Source organism: Lissotriton vulgaris, chromosome 7, assembly GCF_964263255.1.
Source record: "Lissotriton vulgaris chromosome 7, aLisVul1.2, whole genome shotgun sequence".
NCBI classification, from domain to species: Eukaryota; Metazoa; Chordata; class Amphibia; order Caudata; family Salamandridae; genus Lissotriton; species Lissotriton vulgaris.
The window spans coordinates 1,301,707,562-1,301,735,507 of record NC_141695.1 but is presented as its reverse complement, the minus strand read 5'-3'; the positions used below and the strand labels follow the sequence as shown (position 1 = coordinate 1,301,735,507).

The 27,946-nt window shown below is 43.8% G+C and overlaps 1 protein-coding gene across 1 annotated transcript in view; it reads left to right on the top strand.

The window, feature by feature from the left end:
• LOC147703542 (vomeronasal type-2 receptor 26-like) overlaps positions 1–27,164 on the top strand; it is a 135,736-nt gene extending 108,572 nt beyond the window's left edge. Inside the window, exon 3 of the mRNA XM_086928929.1 lies at positions 25,865–27,164. Coding sequence (XP_086785055.1) covers positions 25,865–26,784 — 920 coding nt within the window. The 3' untranslated portion in view covers positions 26,785–27,164. The remainder of the gene's footprint in view (positions 1–25,864) is intronic.
• Positions 27,165–27,946: the final 782 nt, after the last annotated feature.

Here is a 27,946-nt window from a genome sequence, read left to right as displayed (position 1 = left end):
GCTGCTATTAGGCTTATGTCCAGTTGAGATTAATGTTGATGGAAATTTTGTGGTTACTGTATCACAATGAATAATTGTTTTTTTATGGGGCTGTTTGGGCTGGTTTTATCGCCCTTGATATGGCCCTCATCACTAATCTTGTATCTCATGGTTCTTTGAAGATGTTATCTCTCATTTTGGACCCCTTTATCTTGATATGCTGCTTGTTCTTTTAACTTTGTAATTATGGGCCATGATGGTCATCCTGGATTTTCAGATAGAGCTTTTTATCTATTTATGTTTGACTTTTATGGTTTTGTTTGTAAAATCCAAATAAAGTCTAATGATGATGATGACCACTAGAAGTACAGGTATGTAGTTAATTTTTTTCACCCTCCTGGTTATATCGAGGATATACTCCTGAGGCAGTATAAAGCTGCGGGTGGCACTGGAGCAGCGGGGCAGGGGGAGAGGGCACTCATGGAGGAATCAACCTGCTGTCATTTTTTCCCCTCTCTACACATAAGTTCTGTTCATAAAACAGGTTTTATTTAAAATTGGTACTATGTAATGTTGTGTCTTCTCAGCATGGTTTGTTTGTAGACAAGTGTTCGTATACATTGCTGATCTATCTTTCTCCCCAGGCTGATTCTGTATGTACTACATTGTATAAAGAAATACTTCTAAAAAAAAACACTACAGATCTACTTGTACCTACTGAGAGGGCAGTAATTAAAATGTTGTGTCATGATGGAATGAGTATTGTGTGCATATGCAAAATGATTGCCAGCTTTGTATTCATTTAAGAGAAGTATTAATGTTTCTTTAACATATCCATGTCCATTTATTTGATCTTATTGGAAGAAGGTCATTGCATACATTATTTTTTACTAATTATTGTATTGTTTTATAATGTAAAATATAATCTAAAACTTATGATTCTCCAATAATAACTTAACTAGTATGTTTGATGAAGATTTAAAGATAAGCAGGAATTGTGCACAATCCTTTCCCAGACACTAGTACTTGATTATATTTGATACATTTGGGATTAAGTGGATAAGGTGAATATTCATCTCTTGGTGGTAGATTCAGGGATGTTGTCCTCAACTTTGCAAGATGAATGACCTCTCTGAAGCTGCATGTGTGTCAACAAGAGTGGGGTGGGGGAGTGACTTGTGGCTCAATGTGTACAAGTTTCTGCATTCCATGCAGCTGCCAGCTATTAATGTTTCAGTGACAGGGCTAGCAGCAGATGGTACTTGATCACATAAAGAGTTTGTTAATTAAGAAACTACTGCAGACAATCTTCTAAAGCCATCTTGCTCCTCCCATAAGGTACAGTGTGAACACTCTAGTGACATTTTAAGAGATCATTTTGGGACCTTAGTAACTCATAATGGACTCTAGTGAGATTGTTTGGGGCCTTTAGAAGTTCATTTATCTAGTCCAGCTTATCACATAGTTGAGCTAATCAGGTCTTCATTCATGATATTTGAATTGGTGACTGCACTCTGAAACTTGTTTCTTACAGCATGTCCTACCCCAGCCCTTTCTGAACAACCCTGCAGCATTGAGTGAGTTGCCACAGGTGCTATGACTGTGGATGTCAGAGGAGCTTTCAAAGTTGTGGCTACAGATGTTGAGGGTGTGGGGCCACAGAGGGCTTGTGGGGGCAATGGTGTCTGTAATGAGGCAGCACTGTGCTGGATTTAGTAGATCTTGTCTCCTTAAGGAGGGGGGGGGAGCACTGACAACACAAAACAGAAGGCCAGATTGTGCTTGAAGATCACACTCCCAAGCTGTAGTTTTGCTCTCACCGAAGACTTGAATTCATATTTTTGTAAACACTCTTTATTATTTTTTTTAAGTATTTTTTAATTAAATTTTATCATGCAGTTCAAGTGTGACAGCATCATAAACATAGTAGACCCTGGGTTCGTGTTTTCACATCATTGTGTCTTATATCACATGTCAGTATGTATATACAGAATTAATTTTACAGGTATAATCTAAATTTAATAAAACATTTGGAGTGGGGAAAGCATACTACTAATGTGTGCTAATTTGACTACCAATATTTGTTATTGGTGCCTTTGAATCAAATACAGGTGTTCGCCACTTTAATGTGCACATTGTATGAGACCATTAGAGGGGAAGGGCACAGAAACAATGCGCTCAATTTCCAGCTCAAGCTATAAAGGCCATCAAGAACACCCATATTTTATTCCATTTAATCATTCTTTGACTGGCAGTCCACTACTCAAACACTGTGATCAACATCCCGATAAGATAACATTACCACCTCCATGCCTTTACCACACTGTGCTGACACAAACATATTATTGTCTTCCCCTTTGAGCATTGTGCATTTGAATTCATTCCAGGTATTAAGTTCTCCGATCTAGAGATCAGAGTCCCCAAAAATCTACCAGTTCCTGTATAATTAGTCAGTATAAATGCCACTTCTATGAATTTACTGGTCACAGTGTTGGCTTTAGTTCTGCAACAATTACCCAACAAGCGTTCCGTCAGCACATTGGGGACCATGCTCCAGAAATTGCTTATTTGCAGACAGTCTGGATCGTGTGAAAGAAGTCCACTTTTTCGTCATTACATCTGGACTTCCAGCATGATAATGGGGAGACATGTAATTTACCCTCTTAGCATTTAGGCTGACTCAAAGTAAGTTATATTATCAAATAAATGTGTGCTTTATGGCGCTATTTTCACTAAATTCTTCTAAAATGTATAACTCTGGATCTGCTGGTTGGATTGCCATCATTTCTGTGTCAAATAATTATGAAAAACCTTTTTTTCTAACTTGATTTGGTATTTGTCTTGTGTGGTGGTTTTATTTTATGACAGGTTTGTGTGCTCCATAAATACTTTACACATTGCCTCTAAGTTAAACCTGACTGCCTTTCGTGCCAAGCTACTCAGGTTTAATCATAGGTTAATTTAATGAGTTTTGTGGTCTACCGTGCAAATAATTATGGCTGTTGCTGGCCCAGGGTGCACACCTGTTTCAAAAAACAACCCAGTTTCTCACAACATTCATTATAACCAATAATATCTCTTTGAAGTTTGTGTCTTTACTTTTGCGTTCCTCATTTAAGAAGCTTGCAGGAGTCTTGCTGGATCGCAAAAACCATGAAAATCACAACATATTTGTCAATGTTATCATGTCAACTCATGTATGCCACTTTGTAGGTAACCTATATTGTCATTGCATCTACAAAATTGATATTACGTTGTATTACCAACTTTATTAGCAACACCCTGTCTCACAAGTGTTCTGCAACATCAAAACATGATGTTCCTTCCCCTTGGTGTGCACATGGGGAATTGTTAGACTCACTCTTGTGAGTCTCTTGTGGGAGTCATATATTGCCTTAAAATGAAAATAGGTTTAATATAGACATCTACATAAAACCTTTATTCAAAAAGTTAGTTTTTACTAAAAACTTTGAGAATTCAAAACTCTGGATCTACTGATTGGATTTTTGTTGTGTTGATGTCACATTATGTATTAAAATGTTTGCTATCATTCTAATTTCGTGTGGGTTTTCTCTGTTGTTGTGTTTTCACTTTATTACTGTTTGTGTGCTGCATATATACTTTAGTTATTGTTTCTAAGTTGACTCTAAGTTAAGCCTGACTGATTTTTTGTTTTAAGCTACCCAGGGTTAAGCACATGTTAAATTATTGACTTCTGTGGATTACCCTGTAAGAGATTGTAGCTGTTGCTTACACCTTAGTCAACCAACAACCCAGTTTCTAACATATATATATACTTACATTTATAGTCCCAATCCAATCAGCAGGTGCCAGCAGGTACCTGGTCCTCAGTGGCACTTGGAAATTACCTCAACTGCATTTCACACCTGAAATGTCTTCCTTCCTATCCTCTTTGTAATAAAAAGAGATCAGCACTCAATTCAATTCAATGATAACTTTATTCGGTAGTTTAAAAAAACACCATAAAAGTTCACATTAAGCAAATTACAAAGTTTACAAAGATTAAAACCAGTTAAAAATACAATTGTTAATAACAGTTAAAAAAAGGTGTCTCAGTTTATATATATTTTTTCAGTCATATCATACAGTTTTCCATTTATCTAGCAATCTTTCATTATATATATTATTATATTATAGATAATACATAATCAAAGGTTTGCACGATGACGGATACAAAATTTAAGAAAACATGCAATCGCTTTGGCATAATTTTCGTTTTCAAGATACTGAAGTGCTAGATATGCTGGACGACACTGTCGAAGCCCCCAGATTTTCAAAATGGGCAATATCCAGCGTTTGCGTGGTTCAATAAAGAATTTACAAAATAACGTTATATGTACAGTTGTTTGTGGGGACACCGAATCACACGGACACATGGACGGTGTAGATGACTAAACATTTTGTATTGGGAATGCGACCAATAGATGAAATATATCAAATCTGAAACGGGTAAGCAGCATTTTTTCATATTGCGTTAAGCTAAACATCATATAGGGTTCAACGGAAAACACAGTCTGCGCTAATAAAGAGTGTTGAACAGATGGTTTATGAATCTCTGAAAGTAAGCGGAGCTGGCGCAAGTGTACGAGACACTCCTTTTTTAGATCGTTCTTGGAGATTTCTTTTATCGTTGACGGATGGTCAAAAAAAATCCTATAACCCAAGTCTGTTAGTAGCGCTTTGACATAAGATAGCCATTTGATTTTCCTACACCGATCGAGTGTCAAAATGTCTTGAATGATCGCTCTAGTTAGTGTGACATTGTTCGGTGACCCATATTCGTCGCCACAACATTACTGGTTGTAATTTTATAATATCTGCTATGTAATTAATACCCAGTTCTGCGTGACAGGCATACGTGGAACAGCTTTTAGGTACCGCAAGCAGGTATCTCAAAAGGGAATTCTCAACTTTTTGTATTAAGTCCACATTCGCAAAACCCCATATCCCCGCCCCATATGTGGCCGTGCTTACACATTTGCGCGTTATATATTTTTAACAATTCTGTTGGTGGACGCTGCCCCAGTCTTTGTGAGAACATTTTTAATGATACCGTCTCTCGCAAAAAAGAAAGTTTCCTTGCATTAATAGCTGAGTTCCATTTAAATTTTTCATCTATAACAATCCCTAAATAGGGGTAGGTTGTAGTCCTGTCCAGTGGTTCACCTTGTACAAACAATCTCCGATTTTTTACTTTTGTTTTCCCCGCATGCATAGTATATGTTTTCTTTGCATTTAATTTCAGATTTAAACTTGCCATAAAGGTGCTGTATCTGTCTAATGCCAGCTGGAGTTCAATCGGTGTTCTTGCTAAAATAACAGCGTCGTCGGCATATAAAAGTGCTGGTATCTGCCGACGTGCAATTAGAGGAAGGTCTTTACTGCCTTGAAGCATGGCGGTCTCTAAGCCATTAGTATACAGGGTGAATAAAAAGGGGGCCAGTACACATCCCTGTCTGACCTCTTTTTCCACCCTGAAAGTATCCGTGAGCTCACCTTTCACCCCAAATCTTACCCTGCCTGTAGTGCCGGTATACAGTTCTCTGAGGAATTCCACAATTGGGGGAGCAACCCCCATTTTCAAAATAATGCTCCATAGCGTTGAGTGTGCCACACAATCAAACGCTGCGGAGAGGTCAACGTACACCATGTGGAGCGTGGACCCCTTAGCCTCCACATATTTACCCGCCAATAGGGACAGATTTACAGCTTGGTCCACTGTTCCTAGCCCCTCACGAAAACCATATTGTATATCTGAGATGATGCTATGGTCAGTGGCCCACTCCTAGAGTCGATCGGGAAGTATCCACCCTGCCATCTTCCCGAGCGAATCCAGGAGGGAGATAGGCCTATAGCAAGATGGGCTATTTTGGTCCCCTTTTTTAAAGATGGGGACCAACGTCGATGTTCTCCAGGAATCTAGTAAGCCTACTTCAGTGGTGGCATTCAAGACATTGGTCAACAGGGGAGACCAAAGGTCCGGTTGGTATTTGAAGATGTCAACAGGGACGCCATCCGGGCCGGGAGCTTTGGCTGTTTTTGAAAATTTTAAAGCTTTTTGGACCTCTTCATGGGAAAACTGCAGGTTTATTGGATAAATGACCTGTATCAAGGGGTCTGGTTGATCCATATCTACTGAGGCGTCTTTACTAAAAACTTTTGTAAAATGACTCACCCACTCCCGTTCGCCTATGGCGACGTCAATAGAGGGAGAGTCATCTTTATCTGCCATTGAACGTGGGCAGGAAAGGTACTGATGGGATCCTTATTTCGTTAGCGAAGCTTACCTCTAATTCTGCCATTACCTCGCTCATTTTCTCTCCTCCATTAGAATGTATGAAGTGTGCTACATTATTATCATCCTCGTCACTAATACCACACTTATCATTATTATTATTCCTACATAGGTGGAGATTGAAATCTCCCCCCAAAATTATTGTACACGACTTTTTAATATATTTTAGACTTTGTTCTTGAAGTACTGCAGAAATCTCTGAGAGAAGGGTGATCAAGTCAGCCTGACACAGATTATTATAAAAATTTACTACTATATATACATTTTGTTTAGTACTCTTTAAGACAATGATCTGAAAATTCTCTTCTAGTCTTAGAGGAAATATGTCATCAACAGGTAGAGTGTTTATAATATAAGTGACTAGGCCACCACTATTTCTACCAGAGATTGATTTCTTTGCAGGTGACCAGAATGTCTTCAATCCCACTATATGTGTTGGCCTGATGGCCCAGGTCTCCTGAAGGCAGATAAGACCGCTCATGTTAATCTGACTCAGGAAGCTGGGATTTGTCTTTTTTGCAGCAAACCTGCAATATTCCAAAATGTAAAGTGTACTTGTAGGGTATTCGAAGTAAGTTCTACAGCGATGGCTGGTTCGACTATATAATCTACTGCTCCCGAATTAGTTGGAGCAGGTGATACAATCATCAAATCGTCTGTCTCATGGTATTTTATTATGGGATGGTTACATTTACCAAGGGTAGGTATAGGCTGGTTTACCAAGTTATCAGAAGTTGTGATTGTTGAAGTCTCCCCTATTTTAAAAGGTTGTGAGGTTTCCCAATTAGTTTGAGGACTGGTAAGTCAGTCATTAAGATCCAGCCCAGAAAAAACATTAAATCGATTATAGGTAGGAATACTATAGGGGCTAGCTGGACCCGGAGCAGCTTGTCTCCATCGATTATCCCTATTCTCTTGATATGGAGTTACAGAGAGATAGGGATGAATAGATGGAGGTATGTGTGTTTGGCTCTGATGCCATTGCACCGAGTCTGTTGGATAGACAAACTTGGGATTTTGATGGAAAAAAGTAGTATGCGTTTCAAAAGGAAATTGCCTTTCTTGAAATACATTCATGATATTGGGTGGCATATTTGAATTTGTTGTTAGCAAATGCCTATAAAAGTAACCCAGTGGGAGAAGAGTTGTGTTGAATTCCCATGTAGAGGGTGGAGGGGCCTTAGCTAATGTCTTTTCGGCCCATTGTGGGTTCCTTAAATTAATTGTCACACAATCCCCCTCAAACTTTTTCCGTAAGGGGCCTATCCAGCCTACTCTTTGAGTATGAATAATTTCCCCTGCGCATTCCATTGGAAAATTACAGTGCAGGGTCAACCAATGTAAGATCTTATTTTTTAAAGAGGAAGTGGTTTCACTCTGCTCTTGTTTAAGTGTCGGTACATTTACTAATACAAGTACATAAGCTCCACATTCAGGGGGAAGAGTAATGCGCGAAGGGATCTGTCTTGCCCTGTATGGGTGTTCATACAGAATCTTGGGCTGCTGCATTGTGGAAGCCAAATGGTTAGGTTGGCTAAGTATTTGTGATCCATGTTGAGGTGCTGTATGGGTCTTCCCTGACTGGTTATTATCAAATTGGGTGTTTGTGTTGGTAGTGGGGGTGGAACTAGTAGATGGGGTAGGTTTATTCACAGCAGGTGGATTATTGGTAGTGCTCTTCTGTTTCATCGTGGGTACTGAACCAGGGATAGCTTTTGGTTGGGGGATAGTTCTTTTACTAATATTTGCTTTTGGATTTGGAACTACAGCACTATTTTGGGGAACAATAGGTGGTTTTCTTTTATTTAGGGATAGTAGTTCTTCAATTTGTTTCTCTAGTCGAGCAAGTCTAGATTCGACTGGTGACAGATAGATGCTTAGAAGATCCCCAATTCGTTCAATCAGGTGATCACTGTCTAGAATAGTCTCATGCTTGTCCCTGTTTTCCTCCCCCATGTTTGTGTCCAAAGCCCCCAAGGATTGATGTATTTCGCTGGCTATCTCTTTACTTTTTTGTCCTCTCGCAAGTTTACATTTCTTAGAAACCCGAGACGCCGATGGAATCGGTTGCTAGGTTTGTTTGGAATTGCACCCCCTCGTGTGTTAGCGACATCTTTCTCATGGATGTCATCCACAAGCTCAGGTGTTAGCCCCACATTAAGAGCTTGAGATCTTTCTAGGTCACCACTCAGATCAAAATTAGTACTGGAGTCCGACACTGATAGATCGACCTCGTATGTTAAAATATGAAGGTCGCCTTGGGTGTCATGAATGGTAGTAGGATGTGAATTACTAGAATTACCTGGGGTTCTGGCTAGCTTAATGCTGCCTAGGGAAGAGCGTTTGGCAATGTCCACGTCACGCGATACTCTTCGTTGCAGTAATGAGATACTGAGATCGATAGCATCATTTGTTCTTGTGATAAAGCTATCTATTGGCCCAAGAACTGAAGCTGCTCCCGCGGCAGTCTTGCTTCTACTTCCTCTCGTGGACATTTTGCGATTGTTGATGTTGTATCAGTGAGATTATATGAGTTCTTAATGTAAATAATCCACTGCGGATGTATATGGCTAGACCTTTAAAACACAATAGTACAATAATACAGGGCAACAGTGTCCTACTTGTTCAGCAGGCAGGGATGTTAGGGGGGTACCCCCGACCCGACCTCTTCGTCCTCGGACGGCCACAGACGACCCTCCCTTTGCCTGGGCTTCGCCCGGCATCCCGCTCGCGTCCTGCGAGGTGGGGCTGATGCTGCTTTTCAGCGCCTCCTGGCGCTCCCCAGTGACGCTGGACTCAGCAAGGGCTTGTGGATCCTGTAGTTGCCCCTCGCCGGTCTCCGCTCAGCGGCCCCCGCTCTTGGTGGAATTACAAGCGGCAGGGCAGTCAGAGACTGGCGGGCGGGTCCAGGTGGGAAACGCCGGATCGGGAACAATAAATTGGCCAAAGTTAAAGCACACAGCAAGTAAGGCAACGCTGTACAAAGAGAGGAGTGCCCCGCTCAGTGGGGCTGATGCTGCTTTTCAGCGCCTCCTGGCGCTCCCCAGTGACGCTGGACTCGGCAAGGGCTTGTGGATCCTGTAGTTGCCCCTCGCCGGTCTCCGCTCGGCGGCCCCTGCTCTTGGTGGAATTACAAGCGGCTGGGCAGTGGTAGACTGGCGGGCGGGTCCAGGCGGGAAACGCGGGATCGGGAACAATAAATTGGCCAAAGTTAAAGCACACAGCAAGTAAGGCAACGATGTACAGAGAGAGGAGTTCCCTGCTCAGTGGGGCTGATGCTGTTTTTCAGCGCCTCCTGGCGCTCCCCAGTGACGCTGGACTCCGCAAGGGCTTGTGGATCCTGTAGTTGCCCCTCGCCAGTTTCCGCTCGGCGGCCCCTGCTCTTGGTGGAATTACAAGCGGCTGGGCAGCGGGAGACTGGCGGGCGGGTCCAGGCGGGAAACGCGGGATTGGGAACAATAAATTGGCCAAAGTTAAAGCACACAGCAAGTAAGGCAACGCTGTACAAAGAGAGGAGTGAGGAGTGAGGAGATCAGCACTCAAGAAATCATGTATCACTTGTTTATTATATAATGCCTAGAAGCATCAACAGGTTACAGATCAAAAAGCCTTATTCTCGATGCCAGGAGTCATTTTATATACAAAGTATAAATAAATATGTGTGATAGCCATAAACAAAATACAACCAGACAATCAAGATACAAAAAGAACATTTTGTGTCACTAATGTGCTTGCACCTACTTCAACACATGGTGGACTCCACTATCAAATATTTCTGGTCAGGGCCTGGCTTGCGCCGAACGTGATGGCCGCAACCTAGAAGAGCTCCGGCAAGCACAGAGAAATCCCTGTGAAATCCGCTCATTAATCCGGACAAAATCAGACCCCAAAGTCATAATTCAGGAACTGGAACACCGAGGCACTCTCCGACCGTACTCCGAACCTGCACTGAAAGTCTTGTGCACTCTGAGAGGCGAAGAAACAGAATGGCCTGCAGCCGCAAACGCAGCAGAGGCCTTGTGTGAAACGGCGGCCCGGAAAAGGAGTGCCCAAATCGACGCGGCCTATAAACAACGGCGGTAAACGAACTGTGCTCGGCGAACCTGCGAGAAACCATCCTGCCATCCTCACCCTACATGCACACTAGGCGTCTAACAGAGAAGTGAGGCCTCTTTGCACCCAAAGATCATACATGCAGGGGCCACTGCAACCCAAGAAGAGAGATACCGGTAACAACAGGGGAGAAGTGCCTTCTATATTAAGCATGTGCAAAGCACTACGCTACGCTTGTATAGTTTGCGAACTTTGTGCTACTTCACACTACGCGAATTGCACGTAGCACAGTTCAAACATGCGTAGCATAGCGTAGTGCAGCAGTCATTTTTTGCTTGCTCGCAGTCCTCAACATCAAGTTGGCAATCACGAGCAAGCAAAATGACATCCCGGCGAGACTTTTTCCTTGTTCGTGATCAGCAACATCAAGTTGCCGATGGCAAGCGTGGAAAATAAACCTCCTGGTGAGCTTCTCAACGAGGGGAGGTCAGCTTTCTCATTACGAGTGCCCGCGACTAAGGCTCTGGATAGATGGGGCTTCAAGATGGTGGCTCACTCCAAATTCACATCGGGATCCAGGGGGGTGGGAATATTGGTTCAAAAAAGTTGCCCACTGGTGAGACAAGTAACTCAGACAGATGATCAAGGATGCTTTGCAGCGCTCTCCTGTCAGTGGGAAGGGTGAGCATACAACCCAGTCTCAGTATATATTCCCCCTGCACTTCACAATTTGGTCTTCCCGGCCCTTGGTAGATTCCTGCTTTCAGTCCCTCAAGGGGAATTGATCATGGGTTGTGACTTTAATGCCACGCTAGATGCTGTATGGGACAGACACCCACCGAGAGACCAGGGGACATCTTCACCAAGCCTACAAGAATTCATAGACGTGTTGCGGCTGGCGGATGTTTGGGGCACACGCTACCACATGATGCGCCAGTACACATACTACTCCGGCACACACAATAGCATGTCTAGGATAGAACACACCCTACATCCCCAGCAAGCCTAGAGAGAGTCATGGAGATCACATACCTCCCCAGAGGAATATCTGATCATTCCCCTACATCAGAAAATACACATTACATTACACTGGGAGGAGGCGCACTTACCCCATTACCCGGGTTACCTGATAGTCCCAACCATAAGGAAAGGTCTGCACAAAGCCTCAGGGCACTACTTTCAAGAAAACGTACACTCCATAACCTCTTGCGTCACCCTATGGGAAGCTTATAAGACAGTCCTGCATGGACAGGCTATTTCATTATTCATTTCACACAAACAAGACAAGGCACATCAGATACGGGAGCTTGAACAGGCGGTGAACCTGGCGGAAAGCAAGAACGCAGGAGACCCAAACGCTAAAACGACCCACACATAGGACCTCGCTAAACAAGCATACAGGGACCACATGTGGGAAGACGCGAAGGCAAGAGCTATGAAAACACAACACAATATCTATGAAGTGGGAGACAAAGCAGGCAAGCTCCTTGCTTGGCTAGATAAAAAGGAATGAGCCAGTCATTGGGTAGCACAACTACAATTACCCAATGGGAAGGTAATGACAGACCCACAGGGCATAGTCACAGCCTTTGCGCAATACAGTTTACACACCCAATGCAAAAGCAACAGTAGAGGAGAATCTGGCCTTTCTTAGAGATATACTTCTGCCCACGCTGGCGCCTCAGGAGGTACAAACACTAGAGGCAACTCTCATGGTTGATGAAAATACAGTAGCTATTAGAGGACTCCAACCAGGCAAAGCAATTTGTCCTAACGGTATTCCTGTGGAGCTCTCTAAAAATGAAGCAGATATACTGGTGCCACACTTGTTGAAGATGTATGAGACCAGCCTGGAAGCAGGAATGCTCCCTAGAGACCAGAGGGTAGCAAAACTTGTGGTGATCCCAAAACTGGATAAATCCTCGCAGGAATGTGCCTCCTACAGCCCAAATTCTCTCCTCAATGCAGAAGCGAAAATATTAGCGAAAGCACTGGCAACCAGGCTCCAGCCATACTTAACGACCCTTATACACCCCGACCAATCCGGTTTAATGCGGGGACAAAAGACGGCGATGAACTTAAGATGGCTTCACAGGGTGATGGCTCGCATACCAACTATCCAGGAGGAGGTGATCATCCTCTCATTAGATGCCAGTATGGCCTTTGATCAGTTGGAATGGCCCTTTCTATTTTCAGTGCTGCAACGTTTTGGTTTTGGCCCCAAATTCTGCGCTTGGGTTCAGCTTCTGTATACACAGCCAAAGGCACAAGTAGTAGTTAATGGGCGAGTGTCTGATGACTTCCCCCTGGGGTGCAGGACCAGACAGGACTGACATTTGTCCCCACTCTTGTTTGCTCTGGTGCTTGACCCGCTAGCAGCATGGATAAGGGGGGATGCCGTAGTACGTGGACTGCGATTGTCTGAGGGGTGGGAGGACCGCATTTCCCTGTATACAGAAGGCATCTTGTTACACATGACGTCCCCCAGACGGTCGATCAATTGCTTGTTAGACATTTGTGAGTCTTACGACAGGGTTTCTGGATACATGGTTAACTGGGCGAAGTCAGTCTTATACATTCTTAATGGTCCCCCCCACACCTGCCCAGAGGTGTCAGGATACAAATCGCGGAAGATGGGTTCAAATATCTGCGCATCCATATCACGCCAGATCCTACTTGATTTTACAAGCATAACCTTATCCCACCCCTTAGGAGACTACAGAATGACGTGAAACATTGGCACTCCCTGCCCCTGAAGCGCTTGGGCCGAGTGGTCCTTTTCAAAATGATGGCTCTTCCAAGGTTTTTGTACCATCTGCAAAACACACCAACCCCAGTTTCCCACTCCTCTTTCACATCAATTGAGGCAGAGGTAGGCCATCTCCTCTGGTAGGGAAAGCCCCCCGCATAGCAATGTGCAAGCTTCCAAGGAGCTGGTACGATGGCAGAATTGCCCTGCCCAACATTCAACTATACTATATATATTTCTCCTTCTGGGGGATTTTAACATTCATGTAGACCTCCCTAATCTCCCTGAGATGCTGTCTTTGCTCTCAGATCTTTCCCTTTTAGAGCTTGAAATACACAATAAAGGTCCTACTCATATAGGAGGCCACACTCTAGATTTAATTTTTTCTAACTGTGCTAAGATATTGTGTCGACCCTCGACCCGAGTAAGCTGCTCCGACCACTTTCTGTTGGAATTCTTTCTCCTTGACCAGGACAAACCTAATAAACAGTCGGATCTTCCGCCCCAGTGGCGTAGACAATGGCATAAGGTGACATTGGGTGCCGCAGCGCTGGTGCTGGCTGTGGCGTTGTCCTGTGGTGTGATTTCATCTCTTGTCCGCGGAGAACACTATTGTGCCTTGGGGAGAAAATCTGTTATTCTATAGCGCCCTGAGTGAGAGCGGCGAGGCTTGAATTTTTATTGCTGACACCGGGGGACTGCAAGTCCAAAGACTCCCTCTGCTTGACACACCTGGCCCGGACCATCGGCACGCCCCCAGCCTTAGGCGCACTGATAACAGCTCGCCGCACCCGCTATCGCGGGTGCCGCAGCGCTGGTGCTGGTTGTGGCGTTGTCCTGCGGTGTGATTTCATCTCTTGTCCTCGGAGAACACTATTGTGCCTTGGGGAGACAATCTGTTATTCCATAGCGCCCTGAGTGAGAGCGGCGAGGCTTGGGTTTTTATTGCTGACACCGGGGGACTGCAAGTCCCAAGACACCCTCTGCTTGACACACCTGGCCCGGACCATCGGCACGCCCCCAGCCTCAGGCGCACTGATAACAGCTCGCCGCACCCGCTATCGCGGGTGCCGCAGCGCTGGTGCTGGTTGTGGCATTGTCCTGCGGTGTGATTTCATCTCTTGTCCTCGGAGAACACTATTGTGCCTTGGGGAGAAAATCTGTTATTCCATAGCGCCCTGAGTGAGAGCGGCGAGGCTTGAATTTTTATTGCTGACACCGGGGGACTTCAAGTACCAAGACCCCCTCTGTTTGACACACCTGGCCCGGACCATCGGCACGCCCCCAGCGTAAGCCGTGATTTAACTTGACCATCTTTCCCGTAGCGCGGGAGCACGCGGGAACGTCCGGGAGAAGCACGGGCCAAGGGCTTGACCGTCTGTGGCTGTCCGAGGCCGACTGAGGACGGGATGGGCCACCCCCCTAAGCCCTGGAACATTGACCTCTACTGTCACTGCAACCTAAGGTGATCAAGACATTGTAAGAACCCTTTGAGGACTGAGAGGGTTTTAAGCTTTAAGTTTTCTATTCTCCCCTGTTTTTCTTCATCTCTGGTTACTTAGCCTGTGCCTCTACCTTACACCTAGGCATGCCCACAAAATCAGCCAAAGGGGGGAACCTACATTTGAAAGCTAACGGGGGGAGTATTGTAGGAACTATAGATAACGTTATTGTTAGGGCAGCTGCAGCCCTTGAAAAAGAGATCGATCTCACTGTTAAAAGGCTCTCAACTGGATTGCTTAGCTTAAAAAGATCCTCTTTGGGCGCCATACAGAGTTGCAACACCCCCGAAAATAGAACCAGCCAGTGCCTCATTGACCTAGGACTACCAGAGAGTAGTATAGAATCAGGCAGACAAAGTACCATCTCCATCGGAAATTACATTCAGGATAGCATTGATACTCACGAGGAAAGTGACAATCCTGACCCAAAGCCTGCTATTAATAACTCCACAGCTAAAAGGGCAGCCCCTAGCACAAAATGTATTGAGAAACGGAAGCGGCGTAGGGGAGGGAAAAATGGGAGGCGGTCAAAGACGCCCAAATTTGTGAGCAATACCATACACCCCGCGGGTACCCCCAGCAATTTTCAACCCCTAAACCCGGTCATGGTAAAAAGGGTGCAATCCCCTCCAATGAAGGGTCATCAGTCAGCTACAACCTTAGTGCCTGAACAGGGAATGGGTGGGCTAATAGCTCAGATAGAACAGATTGTTAAGTCACTAGTGTTGCCCCTTGTCGAGAGACTTAAATTAATTAATGACAATTTAGGCAGGTTACAACAGGCCACATCAGATAATACTCTCTTGCTTAATTCCCTAGTAGATAGTAAGCGCACAGGGGATCAAGTTATCCAGCAATGCAAACAGACTGTCCCTGAGCATCCCCCGGTCCTAACGGCTGGACAAATTGGCACAGTAAAGGAGAGAGGGCCGCGAACAACTGTAGATACCAGATTAGTACTGATGAGGGTTACACCCGAGGAAATGGAGGGATGTCACGAGCAACCAGGGACCTCAGTATTAACTCAGAAAGAGGGGAATCAAGTAAGTCCAAAAGCTGATAGACTTAATCAGACCAATCACCGGACACAAGGTGAGGGCAGTCGCTCTTTCTTACATCTACCACCACAGAGCACCCCTTTAGTAATAGTCTAAGGAAACGTCCCACCCCTTCTTCCAGGAGTGGTGGAGGACTTCACGCAGATCAAAAACAAGGTCTTACACTGGTTATCTAAAAACACAGAGGCAAGTCAAACGGTTGGGCACAACATAATCATGGCCAGGAGAGTAGCCTGGCTGGGTCGCTCCAGGAAAACTTTAACTGGAGACTGCATAGTAATAAATGTTAACAGTCCAGTCCCGGTAGAAAGAATCCTCAGGGAGGTGGCGGTGGATACTTCACGAAGGGGACAGGGCATAGAGATATTACCACTTGGGTTCTTCTACAAACCTGGACAGTGGGGTGTCACCGACCATAGCACATACAGAAATAGGCTACCTCATCCTATGAGAACTTTTGGGTGGGATTCTATTCCAGCGAGACATACTAGAGCCCCTATAAGGGATGGCCCCGGTTATCTCGGGCACCTGGATGTCACTAACAGATTTAATGCTCTATCGGGTCTCAACGATTGCGACTGACTGCACGATTACTCACATAGTCCATCGCCATCATTTGGACCCTGGCATGTGTCGATATGCTCCCCAGAGAAGATGAGTGTGGAGAAAGCTTCCTTTAACCAGGCGTTGAATCCAGGACTTAAGGCCAGAACGGTAAAAGAAGGCTCGAGGGAGGGTTACCAGTTGGGAACATCATCCCCTGTTTCCAATGTAGAGAGAGCTCCCATAGGTACCGTTGTAAACTCAGATTTTAATGTTTTATCTTGGAACATTGCGGGACTAATGGGAAAGGTCTCTGACCCTCTATGGATTCAGTTTATCAGTCCCTATTCCATTATCTGTCTCCAGGAGACATGGGCAACTAATTGTAACTTTACATTAAATGGATATAGATCCTACTGGGTTCCGGCTATTAGTTCTAAAAGCGGTCGAGCTTCAGGAAGCCATTTTTACCTCCCTTGCTCTGAAATGTAGCATAAGGGACTTTCCTTCACGTAGCAGTAATCATCAGGCCATTGTCTTAGGGAATAAGGAAAATAGCCTGTGTGTGATTAATTATTATAATGACACCCACTGTAAGGGATGTGGCATCTCTGACCTGCATAATTTTATTACTCAGTGTCGTGGTTCTATAAGAAGGAACCTGCTACTCGCAGGGGACTTCAATGTCCATCTCTGTGGTGATCCCATGTGAAAACACCCTAACGACCATGGGATGCCCGCTGATAAAGGGCTTACATTTCGAATACACATCTGAGGGTAACGCCTAAACCTCATGTTAGATGAGCTTGACCCAATGTTTGCCCTGAGTGTGGCTCCACCGCTATCCAAACAAAAAGAACCCACCTTCAAGGGCAGAAACCGTGGAACCTTCATAGATTTCATCCTGGTTACTAGAAATATCATGCCCCTGCTCCTGGGTTTCTGCATAACTTCGAGTGCATACAGCGACCATAATCCAGTCTGTGTGCTGTTTGGAGGGAACCTTATGAACAAAAATGATAAATCAGTGGGAAAAAACGAGTTATTACCTGTTAATGGTGGACGGCGTATTAAATGGAACCAGGTCTTACCATCAGCCTTTCTTGATAAACTAAAACTGAATTGTGCCACCGAACTCTCACTGTGCCTAAGCGAGGACTCAACGGGTGAGGGAGTCCTCAAAGCTTTTGAGAGTTTGGCTTCTACGGTGGGAAATATGCTACAGGCCCCAGGGGGTAAGACCACACATGGGGAGCACAAATGGTTCTGCTCTAACTGTTCTAAAGCTGCCAGAAACCTGAAGAGGGCTCTTAAACTATCTCCCCAGAATAGACCTCTTATTCGCTCACTGCAAACTATCTATAAGAAAGCAGTGGCGAAAAGGAAAAAGGAGCTGAAAGAAGAGCTCTGGAGGGAACTATTAGACCCGGAAACCCTAGCCAGCAGCTCCAGATTTTGGGCTACTATCAACCGTTCCCCCTTAACAGCATCAGGGGGTCAGGAAGCGGGTTCTAACATTACGGAGGATGAGTGGGTGGCCCACTTCTCTGGAATTTTTAAGGGCACAGATAAATCCTCTGTTACACCTGAAGAAAGATTGAGTTTAGACGCTATGGTGTTCTCAGAAATAGAAATGGTCGAGGGAATTAACAAACGTACCAATAAAAAGGCGCCTGGCCCAGACGGCATCCCTCCCGATTTATTTCAATCCAGCCCGCCATTTTGGGCCCCAATTTTGACCGCAGTGGGTAATGCTGCGGCCGAAAAGGGTTGCCTAACCTCTTGGGGAGTATCAACTATAGTCCCCGTCTTCAAGAAGGGTGACCGCAGTTGTACCTTAAACTATAGGCCCACCTCCCTAATCGATTCCATTGTCAAAGTTTTAGGGGGGGTAATATTGAAGAGGCTGACGACCTGGGCTGAGGCCAACGAGATTATCTCTGATACCCAATACGGATTTCAGTCAGGACACTCAACCACGGCCCAATGCCTTAACCTCTATATGATCCTGAGTAAGTATACACTTTCACGCCCGGGGACCATCTATATGGCCTTCATTGATCTTTCCTCGGCATTCGACTGTGTCAACCGGGGAAAGTTGTGGCAGTCCATGGAGGCCATAGGGGTGGATCAACATCTGTGAACTTTCATAAGGATCTCCACGGAGATACAAAGGCAAATGTTAGATATTCTATGGACCTCAAGGTTACAAGTAACTTTAATACTAGACGGGGGGTCAGGCAAGGGTGCATCCTGGCCCCCTTTCGATTTAACCTATATATCAATGGCCTTGAAAGTCACTTGGTAGGGACAGGGACCGACTATCCGTATGTGGGCCAGCGTGGACTGCCCGTCCTGCTGTATGCAGACGATGCAGTCCTCCTGGCCCGCACCCCGAAAGGGCTTCAGACTCTTCTGCTAAACGCCTTCCACGAGTTCATGATCAGCTGAGACCTGCACATATATAACACAAAATCGTATGTAATGCAGATGGGGAAAAGAGCAAAATAACTCCACCCCTTCTTGGTAAATGAGAATAGGGTACGCACTTGCACCTCCTTCTAATACTTAGGTGTTCTTTTCGATAACCAGCTAAATTGGAACACCTTGCTGGCCGAAAAAAAGGGAGAAGTTACCAGGGCCAATGCAGCATTATTTGACCTTGCCTCAAGAAGGGGTAACAGACCAGTGGCTGCTATGCTGAAAGTATACCGTGCCAAGAGCATTGCAATAGCCAGCTATGGTAGCGAGCTATGGGGCACTGTAATATAGAGGTTCTTCAAGTGGCCGAAAATACAATTTTAAAACAGCTTCTGTGTGTCCCACAGGGGACCCCAAATATGGCGGTGGACGAAGAAACTGGCACACCATTCGCCATTGACTCACTGACTTCACGGCCGCTCCTATTTTGGCTGCAATGCTGGCTCAACAAACAGCTTGGTCTAACCCATAGTCTTCTTAGAGAGGTATTGAGCCTGGATTATATGATCAAAAACCCCTGGATGAAATATCTTAAGACCAGTTTTAGCAAGGAGGGACGCCCGGATTTTTTCTCAAACCCGGCAGGAATCACCAGGAAGGACATTGTGTACATTAAACAGTCCTTCACCACACGAAAAAGACTGGAAAGGGAGGAAAATGAACTGTGTAAGCCCAATGCACGCCTTCAGATAATGCTTAAAATTATGCCTGGTGTAGAACCTTATCTGCTTTGGCCATTAACCTCATACGAGCGCTATTTATTAACCAGGTTCTGGTTGAACCATTTCCACCTACTTTTAGCAGTCCCGAGGGGATGTCACAAAGGGACAGTGTTAGCAACCTGTGGCTGCGACAATTTGTCTCCGCAGGATCTGCTGCACTTTGTATTTTTTTGCAAATTTTACGAATTCCCCAGGGCTTTTTATCTTAAATCCCTTTTAAAAAGGCTAAACTTTGTTCAAGTCCGTCCCGCCTGATTTTATTTACAATTGTTAAAACCTGACTGTATACCTCTTGTGATTGGATTTTTAAAGTGTTCAATGAAATATAGGAAATGCCTGGACCCTCAGCCTGTATAAAATTAATCCCTTGAATAAGGTTCATGTAAAGTGTAATAATAGTTATATGACAATTGATGACAATATTTGTTTTGTTTTAGCTGACGTGTAATGTGGGTTTTTAAATCGCAAACTCTTAATGTTTTAATTATGAACTTTGATGGTTTTGTATCAAAAAACCGAATAAAGTTATTTGAATTTGAATTGAAATTGACACTGGATGACCTACAGAAAGTGTGGGTAGAACACATGGTCCTAGCTACGGACAATGTGGACTCTGCTTTATCTAAGTTTAATACCTCTCTTTTAGAGGCGGTTGACGTGTTGGCCCCTATGAAATTACATAAACAGCTTCCCATATCTAAACAAGAGATATGGTATACTGAACAACTTAGGATAGAGAAACAGGGATGTAGGAAATTGGAAAAAGTATGGCGAAAGAACCACACAGAGGAAAGCAGGAGAGAATTTGCTTATGCCCTGTCTTTATACCACAAAAATAGCAGGCTAGCCAGGAGGAGCTGTCTCACTTCACAGTTGATAGAGGCAGGCAATTCCTCCAAAGAACTCTACAGGATTCTACAGACATTTGTGAAACCTGTAGCCTGTGAGAGTCCTGATGATTTCTCTCAGCCCCTGTGTGATGACATTTCCCTATTCTTTGAAAATAAAATAGAGCCAATTTATGATTTTTTTTAAAGTAATTAATTGTAACGGTAACGCCGTCAGTACCTCTCCACCATTAAGTCTACATAATAGTGATACACCTACACCTACACTCACTGTCTTCCCCTAGATTAGTTTAGATGACATCAATTCATTGACAAGTCATATTAAAACAGGGTCTCCTCTGGATCTCCTGCCTGCCAAAATGGCTGCGTCTTTATGCAACCTACTTGGCCCTATGATTCAATCAATAATAAACCTTTCTCTTAGGGAGGGTCGGTTACCCAAGAATGGAAAAGAGCGGTAGTTAACCCTATTCGTAAGAACTTGGCCTCACCATGGACAGATCTATCCAACCTCCGCTTCATTTCCCTTCTGCCATATTTAACACCTTGGCTGCTAGGGGTTTTCCCGCTGGGTGCTGGATCCTTTGTAATCCCATTGTTTGTGACAAAGCCAGCTCGTCATAAGCACAGGGCAGGTAAAGCCCAGGACGAGCTGGCTTTGTCATCAGCACTGAAGGGGTTAAGCAAGCTGACCGAGAAACATGTGAATACCCAGTTGTCCCAATTTATCAAGACATCAGGAGGGCTCGATTATACTCAATCAGGTTTCAGACGCAACTACATCACCGAATCAGCGCTCCTCTCTGTGCCAGATAACATCAGAATGGCACAGGATAGAGGGGGCTCTATGATTCTGGTGCTGTTGGATCTGTCTGCATCCTTCGACAAGGTATTGCATGATACTCTTCTTGGCCGCTTGCAGAAGGTGGGGATTGGAGGTTTGGCCCTGTCCTGGTTTGAGAGTTTTCTCTCAGGCTGCTCACAAAGTGTCAGCTTGGGCTCCTACTGTTCCACTTCTAGGGAGCTCACTACGGGGGTTCCACAGGGGTTATGCCTAAGTCCCACATTATTCAATCTGTATGTGGCCCCCTTAGCTGACATTGTGAGAAGACATGGATTCACACCAGTGTCGTATGCTGACGACACTCAGCTTCTGTTTCCATTCCAGACCCTCACTCCCGCAATCAAAAATTCTTTTGCGGAGGGAATGAGAGCAGTGTCTGACTGGATGGCCTCTAACTGCCTAAAATGTAATGTGGGCAAGACAGAGGTCATGCTTTTTGGGAAACCTCCTCTCCATTGGTCTCCAGATTGGTGGCCACCCGATCTGGGACCTGTTCCCTGCCCTAAACAGACAGTGAAGAATCTAGGTGTACGGTTGGACCAGGGATTACTGTTAAAAGAGCATGCAAACCAGGTGACGAGGTCCTGTTTTCGGATGATAGGACTTCTGAGGCGTGTATTTCCATACTTGTCGGACATTTTTAGAAAGACCCTTGTCCAGGCCCTTGTAATCAGCCGGCTAGATTACTGTAATGGCCTCTTCTTGTCTGCTAATGAAGAGGTACTCAACAGACTGCAAGTGGCTCAGAACACCGCGGCTAGATTGGTCTTAAATGTCCCCCCTAGAACGCCTTCTCGCCCCCTCCTTGAAAGACTCCTTTGGCTGCCCATTCGTCAACGGGTTAAGTTTAAGATCTGCTGTGTCATACACAAAAGTTTGTTTGGCTCAGGCCCTCAATATCTGACTGAAAAATGTAACATCTATAACCCGGAACGTCTTCTTCGTTCCAGCGGCCAACTATTGCTACAGATCCCGCTGGTTAAAAAGGTACGGCAGGGTGGGCGAGGCCTATCTTATATGGGCCCTACCCTTTGGAATAAACTTCCCCCTGGACTGAGACAAACTACTGATTATCTTAAATTTAGGAGAACACTCAAGACACACCTGTTCTTGACAGCATAGTTTCTTATGTCTTCCTAAAGCTCTGTTTTGATGCACATCTGGCGAAGCAAGCGCGGAGATACCACTTCGGGGGTCGATTCCTGCGCTATACAAGCACTTAAATAAATAAATAAATAAAAAATACTACTGGGCCTCCCAGCTCATAGTGGTTAACCACTGGCTCCACGCCCCACAGGAGGAACTGGCCCTACGCCTGGATAGGCACACCCTTGGCACAGACGGAATCTGGGGCACATGACATAATAAGGCCCGGAAAAACACACTGATCGGCCCCACAGCACACACAGTGCACATCTGGTTCACAGCGTTACGAGCGCTTGGCTGGGACGGAGTGCTTACACAACACACAGCACTTTGGGACACACTGAAACTGAGTACACTTCACAACAGTAAAGAATTTACTTGATGGGATCCTATTGGTATTTCTAGGATTGGAGACCTATGGAAGAAGGTGGAGATGGTTACGTTTGCCCAGTTACGAGCAACCTACCAGATAGACGATACAGAGCAATTCCGATACCTACAAATCAAACATGCACTTACTCATGGGTCCCACGCTGCAACTCTGGGCAATAGCTTGCTTAGTCTCCACAACGGCCCCCACAGCGCCGGGGATGCCTGGTTTCACCTAGGGGGTGCCCAGGAGTGGACACTTCACACGGAAAACCAGGAAGGGTTCCCTTGCGGTATTCGTGCAAGCGCCGGGAGACCCACTGCGGGTAGCTGTGCGCTATACAAGTACAAAGACATTTACTTACAAAAGCCATACCACAGGGTACTGATCTCCCTGAGTCCTCGCCGCTCAAATACCGTCTACTGACAGACTGCATTACCAAAAAAGCAATCTCTCTTACATACCGCAAACTGATAAATAATTAGAAAGATCCCACACACAATCTGAGAGAAAAGTGGCAGGCCGAGCTCAGAGATATGGAAGACCAGGACTGGCAGGAGGCACTAGCATCCCCGCATGAATTGGCAATCCCATCTAGACTCCAACTGGTGCAATTGAAAATACAGCACATAACATATATACCAGAACTACACTTCATAAAATAAGACGGACGGACACACCTCTATGTCTATGGGGTTGTGGGCTGGCAGGCACTTTTTACCGCACGCTGTGGGACTGTCCCAAAATCACACATTACTGGGGGGCTATCATGGTCACGATCACACAGATATTCAGCTTAGAGGTCCCTCCAGAACCACAGAGGTGCCTTCTCAACATATGGGAACCAACCAACTTTAATCACACATCACAGGCCTGGGCGACCCTAGGGATCACAATAGCTAAACGGAATCTCGCCAACATTGGGGAGCACCAACCGTCCCCCTACAGCAGCATTGGTGTTGTGACTTAGACAGAACAATGGTGGCAGAAAAAGCGGTATTTATTCACAGAGGGTGTCCCCGAAAATGGGTGCGGTGTGGGGGAAATGGAACTCCTTCTGAGGAAACATATGCACCCCTCCACCTGAAGAATCTGACTCAAACTTAAGTGACTAATGCACATACATTATCATGGCGCCACATGGACAAACTATTATCAGCGATTGAGAAAGTGCACATCGAGAAATTTGAAAAGATGGACATGTTTACGCTTTGCTCCCTCCAATGCACTACCTTGTACAATGTATGACCCGAAAATTACAAGTGTTGTTTGTAATCAGCAATGTTGTAAGCAATAACAATAACATTTTCACAAAAAAACCAATAATTCTGATCATTCATCCTTGAGCTAATTGATTTATTAAACCGCTTCCTCTAAATACCAAAAATAATGTATCTAAATTACTTCTGCAATACATTCAATGCATCTGATCAACCCTAATTCGACTTTAATTGCATATTTCTTGAAATGTAAGACCCCTACAAAACACCTCCTTGTTGTACATCTTGTTCCAGAATATTGTAATGCCATCATGATACCTAAATTTCCCCATTGTTACTGTGCACTGATGTACTGTGGTGGCCATATTGTGAATATCAAATATTTAATCACCAATTACTATTTCGGTTGATACTTATATTCGCAATCGGATGACATTAGTCAAAACAAACTCTTCATCAAATTTCTTCATTAAAATCTCTGGACAACATTGCTCTTTAGTTATGCCCCAGTGGGATTGCAAGTATTTTCAACCACTTTTTCCACAATTCAATTATTTAATTTCATCCCCTGTTAGCTTTGTCATAGAAAAACCTTGCATAAAACACCATGGCAAGAATTGAAAAGCAATACAATTTTATGGGATGGATATGGTGATGAAAAATGAATGAGGCAGTGACGGAACAAAGCAACTACATCAGTTGAATCTAGATATATCATCTGAGTAAGAAGAAAGATGCCATTTCTGTCAACAATGACGAAGAACTATAGGTGCACCTATAGAGATAAAGACACGATAACTCCATTCATCCTCTCGTTAGATGGCATTGCAATAAACTTGAGTGGGGTAAGAAGTGCCATAATCACTCAAGATATATGAGACATTGAGTAGAGGTGGGCAAAACTGGCATAATTCTTGTTAGTGTAATTACTCCTAACTACTGCAAAATTACTTGTAATTATGTATAATTATGTGAGAAGACTAATCCAGCATTTAGTTGCCCAAGCATGCATTTTTGTGAAGAGAATAGCACTAAATGCTACATGAAACAAACAGAAGTAGCCAGTAGTCACTAATTTTCCCTTTACTCATTGTTCCTGTATTCCTCCAGTAGGATGTTAGCAACAAATTACTCTCAATTACTCAATCTGAATTAATCACATCATTTTGGTAGTTTCACATTTACAAGAAAAATGCATAATTGCTGGAATAAACTCTGATTTCTCTGGCATAATTAAACATTTGCCCAGGCTTAACAACGAGTTTAACCCAGACACAATTGTCATTTATGGATATTCCACTAAGATTACAATGTTACAACATTGTGGTGATGAATTACCTGGTCATCAATTTCAAGAGACACGATCATCATAAACAGACATGCCACTAAGGTAACAATACAATGGTGATGAATGGCTGCTTCACTAGCAATTGGTCTGAATATGGTATTGAATAAAATACTTCTTGGGCCGACTATTGAATATAATGCGCACTTGAAGTACTACATTGAGAATAGCACTAGTACTCTCGCCTAACTAGTATGGCTGTCTTATTATTTGTTAAAGCGTTCCTGTGAAATATTGGTTGCTTGTGGAATATGCTGGTTAGGAACTACTAATTTCAGAATGCCTCATAGGAGGCAGGATGGACAGACTTTGTTTAAGATGAAACTGAAAATGGATTCACCAACTGCGAAAGACTGGGAGGGTCGAAATGCTTCAGTGTTGCAGGAATGTTTCCTGAATAAACAATATTTCTTCTTCTAATTTCACTGAAAGGAGCTAAATATTTTTTGTGATATATATATATGTATATTAAAATAAAAATAACATATATATATATATATATATATATATATATATATATATATATATATATATATATATATATATATATATATGTTATTTTTATTTAAATATCTAGAGGTGGTCAATGCCATGCATGTATTTTTGCCTGTCATTATGATCTACAAAATACAGTTCTCGTTTTCAATAATTGATGCTTGTGTAATCTAAGGTTCTAATGTCTTCCTAGATTCTACGGATTGCATGAAGTGCCCTGATGATCATTGGACCAGTGACTTAAGAGACAAATGTGTAGCAAAATCAATTGACTTTCTGTCCTTCGAGGAGCCTCTGGGTTCAATATTAGTGTTTATATCCATTTTCTTCTTCCTAAATTGTTCTTGTGTCTTTGGGGTCTTTTTTTGGTACCGGGACACTCCAGTGGTGAAAGCTAACAATCGCGGGATCAGTTACCTGCTGCTTGTATCTCTCATGCTTTGTTTCCTCTGTGCCTTGATTTTCATTGGCCGTCCCACGAAATGGACCTGCATGCTGCGACAAATCATCTTTGGAGTCATCTTCTCCCTGTGTATTTCTTGTGTGCTTGCTAAAACCATCACAGTTGTCATTATCTTCAGAGCCACAAAGCCCAACAGCAATCTCAAGAAGTTCTTAGGTCCAAGGGTAGCTTACAACCTCATTCTGACCTGCACTTTAATTCAAGTGACCATTGGGGTTGCTTGGCTGGCAACATCCCCCTCATTCCCAGAACACAGCACTAGCCCTGCCATTAAAGAGATAATCCTTGGATGCAACGAGGGTTCTAACATCTGGTTCTACAGCCTGTTGGCCTTCATGGGACTCTTGGCCAGTGTGAGCTTCATTGTTTCCTTCCTAGCCAGGAACTTACCTGACAGCTTCAACGAGACCAAGTTCATCACTTTCAGCATGCTTGTGTTTGTCAGTGTCTGGTTGACTTTTATTCCTGCGTATCTGAGCACAAAGGGAAAGTATTTGGTTGCTGTTGAAATATTTGCTATTTTGTCCTCAAGTGCTGGTCTCCTCTTTTGTATATTTGCACCCAAAGTATATATAATATTTTGGAGGCCAGAGAGGAACTCACGAGAATATTTAACTTCACGAACAAAGGCAACTACGAAAATTAACTAAAATGTTTGCAATTGTGCATCTGCACCTGTTTGTTCTCTATTGTTGTGTAGTATCGACAACACTTGGTGAATATGCAATATGTTTGGTATGGCAGCACTACTGTGCATCATTATTATCAACTTATGGGAGCTATAGTTCCAATAGTTTTTGAGTGTGCTGAGAAATATTACATTTAGGACATTCCTGCTACATAATCATAGTAGATATAACGACAAGAAAACTGCTGTTGTACTGACACCGAGGATGGATGTTTGTGCAAAGAGACAAGGCTGATTTTCGTCTTCCTCCTTAGAGTCTGTTATTACGAGTCAAGTGCATTCATTGCAAAGAAACATTGACACACAAATGAGTGACTTAAAATACTTGCCACTAAACGTTTTAACAATTATTATAACTTGTATACAAACGGACATCAGTGACTAGAAAGGCAAAATGATTGGTTAGAAGCATCAATGGCCCCAAATGTCAAAGACTGCAATGTACAGTACAAGTAAAACGAATACAGAAGATGGTCATTTCAGACCAACCAAGAGAGCTGCAACAAGGTGAAAGAGTCTACAAATCAGATGTCAATGCCGTGCTCAGTTTACTCGTTGATACCCAAGCCAGGGTAATCAAGACAGCCTCATCGGCTTGGGCACATTTGAGCATGCTGTTAGCATTTAAAAGTGCATTTAGATGGAACCACAAATCCACTCTTGTTTTCATGTGTTTATTGATGTGGGTAGGATTCGTAGCATGTTCCGTAGAATATTACCTTCTTGAGCTATCATACATAGTTAACAACAGTGAATTACTGTCTTTTTAAGTTTGGTGTAGAAATCATTCAAAAGACCAGTGTCTTTGTTCTACAAAGTTCATTGCAGATCAACTAGCATTTTTACTGGTGCAGAACATATCAAACAGCTCCTTCCTGGAGTACATGAGCCCAATATCAAATCAATTTTGGCAGAGGACAATAGACTTCTTTTTGGTTCTATGCACTGAATTTGATGTGGAAATTAACTCTTAGTTTAGAGTTTGATTGAGAGGGTAAGCCTACGCAACAGCAATGGAATAATAAACTTTCCGCCATACTGAAGGTCCGTCCACCTGATTTACAGGCGGGCAGACCTTAAGTATATCAGCGCTGTAGACTACTGTGTCTTCATTGCTGACATAC